The sequence below is a fragment of the Vigna unguiculata genome, chromosome 8 (genome assembly GCF_004118075.2).
Source record: "Vigna unguiculata cultivar IT97K-499-35 chromosome 8, ASM411807v1, whole genome shotgun sequence".
NCBI lineage: Eukaryota > Viridiplantae > Streptophyta > Magnoliopsida > Fabales > Fabaceae > Vigna > Vigna unguiculata.
The window spans coordinates 1737337-1744604 of record NC_040286.1 but is presented as its reverse complement, the minus strand read 5'-3'; the positions used below and the strand labels follow the sequence as shown (position 1 = coordinate 1744604).

The window sequence follows — 7268 nt, the reverse complement described above, 5'->3', positions numbered from 1 at the left end:
TGTGTGTGGTTCTATTTTAGTTCAAATCGAGAGATTTAAATAGTAAGATCCTACATAGTATTTACCAATTAAATTCTACGTATAATCTTACAAAATCGTAAATACACTTGAAATAAATAAATTTTATTTAAATTATCAGTTGCAATACTTTCCAATTAAAAGTAAATAGTAAAAATTTAATTTTTTTTGTTGATTTCAATTTAATTAAAATTTAATACAATTAAAAGTTTATCTTAGTCGGTGGTAATTACTCAACATTCATTTTAGTGAATGAATTTCAATTAAATAAAATTTAATTAAAGCTCATGAATGAAATTTTAATTGAAGTAAAACTAAAATTCAATAAAAAATAAATTGTATTTTTTCTATGCTCTTAATCTTCATTTAATCTCAATCGATTAAAATAAAATCCAACGAGAATAGGAACTTTTTTGCTACACCCTTAAGACTATGAAAATCCAACACACCGAACACTAATCTCAACCACAATCAACTTCATCTTCTTCCTCAATCAACTTCATCTTTTAGTTTTTGAAAGAAAAAGATGATGGAGTTGTGTCATGTTGTTTTACATACTATTTAATTTGACATTTAATATTTTAAAGAATTAAATTAACTCTGCACTTTCTATGAGGATTAGTTCTTTTATTATATGAGATTAAATCAATAAATGCACAACAATTATAATAGGTAAATTAATTAGTAATTATAAAATCTGTTAATTATTTTTAGGTATAAATACACATTTGGTACCCAAACTTTTTCGGAAAGTTCAATGTGGTACCCGAACTTTAGGAATGTTCAATTTGGTACTCCAATTTTCTAAAGAGGTTCAATTTGGTCCTCTCCGTTAAGTTGGAGTTAACACCGTGTCCGTACAGGACACGTGTCAAGCCATGAAATTTTTATTTTTTTTTAATGTTTTTTTCAAAAAATTTAAAAAACTGCCACGTGTCAGTTTATCATCGTGCCACGTGGCAGCTTACAAGCATGACATGTGGCAGTGTAATAGTTGTTTTCAATTTAGTACCCCAATTTAAATTTTTGGTTCAATTTAGTACCCCAATTTTTTAAAGGCTTAAATGGTCTTTTGATCTTAGTTTAGGACGATTTTTTTCACTTTGGTCCTACTTTTGAAAATGTTTTCAATTTGGTCCTACTTTTTGTAATTTTGTTTCAATGAACTCCTTTTCGTTAACTCCGTCTAAATAGTTAACAGAACAGTGCCAGCGTGGTGATTATGTGTGACGTGGATACTGTTTAGTGACGTGTCCGTTTGCACTATGCTGACCATTTAATTGAAAATGTGGATTTGTTTAGGGTTAATCTCTGATTAAATTGGGTTTAGGTTTAGGGATTTCGTCGTCGCACTTTGAAATTGTGGATTTGGGGGTCCAATTAGGGATTTCGTCCTCGCTCTTTGAACTTGTGGATTTGGGGCTCGCATTAGGGATTCTGGCATCCAATTTCGTCGCTCATCTTTGCTCAATCGCTGCGGAGGGAAAAGCGATCATCGTGAAGGTATGTCGTGCTTTAGGTTATTACTGATTGTCAGAATTGATTGGGTTTAGTGTTAATGATTAGGGTTTTGTATAATCGGTGCTGCATTGTTTATTGTTTTCGCTGGTGACCCACCATTTTTAATTGCTTCTGTTGTCGCTATCTGTGGTGGGTGGGTTTCATGGTTACTTGTCGGTTTGTCGGTTTATCGGTTATAGAAAGCGTATTTGTTCCCCCTATTTAAATATTGTTTACCATTTGCAGGTTTTTTTGTGTGTTTTTTTGTGTTTCCAATGTCTGATGAAAGGTTTGAGGTTGTGGTCCACCACCGTGGTGAATTTGCTAAAAATGAGTGGTGTAAGTATGTTGGTGGAGAAACTACTCATTGGTCATGCGATCTTGACCACTGGAGTTATTTCGAAATATTGGGGTCTCTTAAGGAAATGGGGTATCATAGCGTAAAGGGATTATGTTATTGTGTGGAGATGTTGTTGCACCCTTTGAATGATGACAGGGGTGCACTTAATATGCTTCATATCGCAAGACATTACGGTGAAGTGCATATGTTTGTTGTGCATGGAGTTGATGAGGCCTAGGTAGATGATAATATAGTGGAACCTGAAGGAGATGATAGGAGACCTGTAGAGAGTGGAGAAAACAGTCATGCTGTTAGTGAATTTGAGGTACTAGGAACTGAGATTGTAGTCTGGTCTGCTCCACCTGAAGATGTAACTTCTGCTCCAGTTGATGATGCTAGGAACGAAGACACTAAAATTGGATCAGATGAAGGTGAAGTGGTTGACAGTTTAAGGAGGTGTGGTGAAGAAGAAATGGGAGTTAAGAATGTGGGCACAGGTGAAGAAGAAGTTGGAGGTGAGAATGTGGGCACAGGTGAAGAAGAAGTTGGAGGTGAGAATCTGGGTACAGATGAAGCAGAAGTTGGAGGTGAGAATCTGCGTACAGATGAAGCAGAAGTTGGAGGTGAGAATCTGGGTACAGGTGAAGCAGAAGTTGGAGTTGAGAATGTGGGTACAGGTGAAGCAGAAGTTGGAGTTGAGAATTTGGGTACAGTTGAAGCAGAAGTTGGAGTTGATAAAGGGCTGGATAATGAAAGGGATTGTGATGATGAAAGGGTTGAGGTTGATAGTTGGATTGATTCTGATGCAGACTGTATAGGAGATAGTGATGGAGACGAATGGGGTTGTGGTAATGGAGGTACTGAAGGCGTAGTTGATGTAGAAATAGATGTTGATTATGGTCAAGGCGAAGTTGGTCCTAGTTCACAAAACCATGATAGTGAAGACAGTGCAAGTGAATCAGAAAATGATGGTAGGAGTAGAGATAGAGGACTGTCTGATAATAGTTGGGAGTCAGAAGAGTTATGTAGCATTGAAGGCAGTGGTAGTGAGACAGAACATGATGGGATGAGTGGTTATTTTGGTACATTTAAGAAGCCTAAGTCCATGGCTGATTACAAATGGGAGGTGGGGACAACCTTTGTGGACAAGGAACAATTTGTTGATGGGGTACGAACGTATGCTGTTCATGCTGGTAGGAACTTGAAGTTTGACAAAAATGACAAGGAAAGAGTGCGGGTGAGATGTTTAGGGGCGCAAGGAAAGTGCGACTGGTCCCTTTATTGTGGATTTCTGGTTTCTTGTCAAACATGGCAGCTTAGGAAAGTTCAAAACCGTCATAAGTGCAGCAGAGAATTTAGTATAAATTTGATGAATTCAAAATGGTTGAGTAAAACCTTAGACAACACATTAATAGAGAATCCTAATTTGAAGCTGGTTGATATACATAATAAAGCTGCAAGGAAATGGAATACAAAGGTGTCAGTTTCAATGGCTCATAGGGCAAAGCAACTAGCAGCGAAGGTGGTTGAAGGATCTTTTAAAGATCAGTATAGAAGGATTTATGATTATGCTCATGAGATAATCAGATCAAATCCCGGATCTACAGTTAAAGTTAAAGTGGAAGATGTTAATGATGAGAAGATTTTCATGCAAATTTACACATGTCTAAAGGCATGCAAGGACAACTTTGTCAGTTGTCGACCCATAATAGGCCTTGATGGTTGTTTTTTGAAAGGACAATATGGGGGTGAGCTACTCACTGCTGTAGGTTGTGACGCAAATGACCAAATGCTTCCTATAGCCTACGCAGTAGTTGAAGTTGAGAACAAAGACACATGGACCTGGTTTTTGGAGTTGCTGATTGAGGACCTGGGAGGTGATGATGTATGTAGGTTCTGCACATTTATGTCCGACCAGCAAAAGGTTATATGTTTCCATATTTTTTTTTGTTCATTGTTCTTCTATTTCTGTAATATGAAAACTAACTGACTAGTATATACACAGGGTTTGCTTCCTGCCATACAAGACCTACTGCCTGGCGCTGAGCAAAGGTTTTGTATGCGTCATTTGTACAGCAATTTCAGAAAGAAGTTTGGAAGCAAGCAACTAAAAAGCTTGATGTGGAAGGCTGCAACCTGCACGCACCCAAGAGCATGGGAAAGAGAAATGCATAACATTAAAGAAGTGAACGAGGACGCCTTCAAATACCTAATAGCAATACCACCAAGGTTAGTTATCAATATTAATGATTCTCCAGATTAACAATGGATTAACAAATTTGTATTGGCAGATATTGGTCCAGGTCTAGGTTTACCATGCAAGCCAAATGTGACACGTTGGTAAACAACATGAGTGAAGCCTTCAATAGCGTAATTGTGGATGCAAGATCCAAGCCAATCATCTCAATGCTGGAAGACATCCGTTTGTATATTATGAAAAGGTGGTCCAAGAATAGATCCAAGGTGCAGAAGTACGAGGGAGATATATGCCCTAAGATTCGCGCCAGATTGTCAAAAGAGTCTGACCAAACTAAGTATTGGATACCAAGGTACTTTCGAATCTGGTCCTACTTTAGGTTTAAAAAATTTCAATTTGGTCCTAGTTTAGGGTTAAGTTCTTTTCAATATGGTCCTACTTTAGGTTTAAAAAATTTCAATTTGGTCCTAGTTTAGGGTTAAGTTCTTTTCAATATAGTCCTACTTTAGGTTTAAAATATTTCACTTTGATCCTCCTGCAGTTGGTCAGGTCAGAAGTTGTTTGAAGTTAGGCATGTCTCATTAATTGGAGACAAGTTCACTGTCAACATAGAAAGCCAGGAATGCAGCTGCAGGAAATGGCTCATTAGTGGGATCCCATGCTGCCATGCAATTGCTGCACTGAACTTCCTCAACTTGAAGGCAGAAGATTACATTCCACATTGGTTCAGACGTACAACATATGAAGAGATATACAACTCCATAGTTCTTCCTGCCAATGGCCAACTTTTCTGGGAAACAACTGCCTTTCCTGATGTTCTACCACCACTTAAAAGAAGGCTGCCAGGGAGACCAAAGAAGAAGAGAAGGCTGGAAGCTTGGGAACTTACAAAAGATAACAACCAAATGAGGCCAGGTGGTCATAGAAAGAGATGTTCAATTTGTCGCGCACTTGGGCACAAGAGGAACAATTGTCCAGCACTTCCTGTCCATGGCTGTGCAGAACGTCCCACTGAAGCTGCAGCAACACAACCAACTCAACCCACACAAAGTGAACCACAAACAACTCAACCCACACAAAGTGAACCACCACCAAGTCAACCACCTGCAACACCCACTCCACCTGCAGCACCAACCCCACCAGTTGCAGCACCAACCCCACCAGCACCAGGACCACCACCCAATACTGCAGTACAACAGCCAAGCCAACCATCTTATGGAATTAGAAAGATGAGGCCAAAAATGCAAATAAGAAGGCCACCACATCCATCAGCAGATTAATGAATGTATTTTGGGGGAGGGAATATTTTGTTATGTATTTTGGGGGAGGGAATATTTTGTTATGTATTGTCAATTGGAAATCATGATGTACTTTAACAATTTCTGGATTTTAATCACTGATATTTTGATGGAATGCTTAAAAGCCTTAATTAGTAATGCATTATCATTTACACTTTTCAGAATTTTATCTGCCTTCTTCATTTCCACTTTTCAGAATTGTTCGTTCATCAGTTCATTCAAATTAAACTATTTTAAACAGCTCAGAATATGTAATTAAAGATAAAGGAATATCATTCATTCATTGAAGTAATTATTCAACATAGTCAACGACAATTACAACCCATAAAACCAACTACAATCATTACAATAAGAACACCTATCACAGCTAATGACATTTGCATCCGTTTTTTCCAAACAGTCAATGCATTTTCAATATAAGCAATCTTCTGCCTTTGCCTAGCGATAATGGCATCTCGCTCATCAGCACCCTCTTCGTAACACCACTTGAAAAAGTTGCATCCCAACACATCTTCACCACATCTCTGCAACACAAAAAAACCATGAACATGAAACTGAAAGACTGAAAGTGATAGAAACACCCAAACCCTCGAACAGTGGAAAACAAACCTTAAAGTTCGCACAGCCCCAAAATTGTTTACCCAAATTCTTTGTAGTTCTAGCTGTGCGCACCACTACAATGTCTCCGCAATCGCAAATTGGGGGTGACCCTGAAACCCTAGAACCACCATGGCAGGAATTGCAAGTCCGATTAACCCAACTGTTGCAAGAAGATGAAGATGCCCCACGAGACATTGGTTTTCAGTTGAAATGGAACCCTAAACTACAATGAACACACAAACCCTAAAATTCAAATTAAAATCTGGGCAATGACAGTGCAAACGGACATGTCAATGAACAGTATCCACGTCACACAAAATTACCACGCTGGCACTGTTCCGTTAACGATTTTGACGGAGTTAACGAAAAGGAGTTGATTGAAAACAAATTACCAAAAGTAGGACCAAACTGAAAACATTTTCAAAAGTAGAACCAAAGTGAAAAAAGTCGTCCTAAACTAGGACCAAAAGACCATTTAAGCCTTTTTTAAAATCATTCAATTTCGTCATCTTCCATTTGAGACCAAATTAGTAAATAAGCTTAATTACAACCTATATATACATGTTACAATAACTTTTTATAATATATATACATCAAATCATTTCACCTAAATACTTAAATTATTTTATTTTTTTCATTTTAACCTTTGTAATTTTTTATACATGAAATTTTTTACACTTGTAAAAAATAAAATAATTTGAATATTTAGGTGTAGTGATTTGATGTATAAATTCAAAACAATTATTTTAACATGTTTATATAAATTATAATTAAGCTTATTTACTAATTTGGTCTCAAATAGGAAAGGACGAAATTGGATCATTTTAAAAAATTTGGGTACTAAATTGAACCAAAAATTTAAATTGGGGTACTAAATTGAAAACAACTATTACACTGCCACGTGTCATGCTTGTAAGCTGCCACGTGGCACGATGATAAACTGACACGTGGCAGTTTTTTAAATTTTTTGAAAAAAAAATTAATTTTTTGAAAAAAATTAAAAAAAAATAAAAATTTCATGGCTTGACACGTGTCCTGTACGGACACGGTGTTAACTCCAACTTAACGGAGAGGACCAAATTGAACCTCTTTAGAAAATTGGGGTACCAAATTGAACATTCCTAAAGTTCGGGTACCACATTGAACTTTTCGAAAAAGTTTGGGTACCAAATGTGTATTTATACCTTATTTTTATACATGAATGTTGAAATCATGTGTAATGTTAATCTCGAAGAATGTTTGATGCTAGCAAATAAACTAGAGAAGACACATAATTAGGGGTGATCATGGATTGAATTTTTAATGATCTAATTCA

General features: G+C 36.8%; 2 protein-coding genes across 4 annotated transcripts; one reads left to right on the top strand and one right to left on the bottom strand.

The window, feature by feature from the left end:
* The first annotated feature begins 1378 nt into the window (after positions 1-1378).
* On the top strand, positions 1379-5468 carry LOC114194497. Of its 3 annotated transcripts, none has more exons than XM_028084762.1 (5): positions 1379-1521; positions 1765-3782; positions 3864-4087; positions 4150-4392; positions 4597-5468. In XM_028084762.1, exons 2-5 carry the CDS (start codon positions 2331-2333, stop codon positions 5333-5335), a joined length of 2658 nt encoding a protein of 885 aa, XP_027940563.1. In that variant the 5' UTR covers positions 1379-1521; positions 1765-2330; the 3' UTR covers positions 5336-5468. The 3 variants fall into 3 exon arrangements, with proteins under 3 accessions (XP_027940563.1, XP_027940562.1, XP_027940561.1); XM_028084761.1 differs by having other exon boundaries at positions 4150-4407; XM_028084760.1 differs by having other exon boundaries at positions 4150-4434.
* Positions 5469-5658: 190 nt separating this feature from the next.
* Positions 5659-6148, bottom strand: LOC114194214. The gene is made up of 2 exons (XM_028084327.1): positions 5963-6148; positions 5659-5877 (listed from the first exon to the last, which is right to left on the bottom strand). The coding sequence occupies exons 1-2, from the start codon at positions 6146-6148 to the stop codon at positions 5659-5661; spliced, it is 405 nt and encodes a 134-aa protein (XP_027940128.1).
* Positions 6149-7268: the final 1120 nt, after the last annotated feature.

What these genes read in the sequence shown, in the direction of transcription:
- LOC114194497 (XM_028084760.1), top strand. Translation starts at nt 2,331, where the DNA reads ATGGGAGTTAAGAATGTGGGCACAGGTGAAGAAGAAGTTGGAGGTGAG. An exon ending in TTATGTCCGACCAGCAAAAG is followed by an intron (nt 3,783 to 3,863) that starts GTTATATGTTTC and finishes GTATATACACAG; the next exon opens with GGTTTGCTTCCTGCCATACA. An exon ending in CTAATAGCAATACCACCAAG is followed by an intron (nt 4,088 to 4,149) that starts GTTAGTTATCAA and finishes TTGTATTGGCAG; the next exon opens with ATATTGGTCCAGGTCTAGGT.
- LOC114194214 (XM_028084327.1), bottom strand. Translation starts at nt 6,148, where the DNA reads ATGTCTCGTGGGGCATCTTCATCTTCTTGCAACAGTTGGGTTAATCGG. An exon ending in GGGGCTGTGCGAACTTTAAG is followed by an intron (nt 5,878 to 5,962) that starts GTTTGTTTTCCA and finishes TTTGTGTTGCAG; the next exon opens with AGATGTGGTGAAGATGTGTT.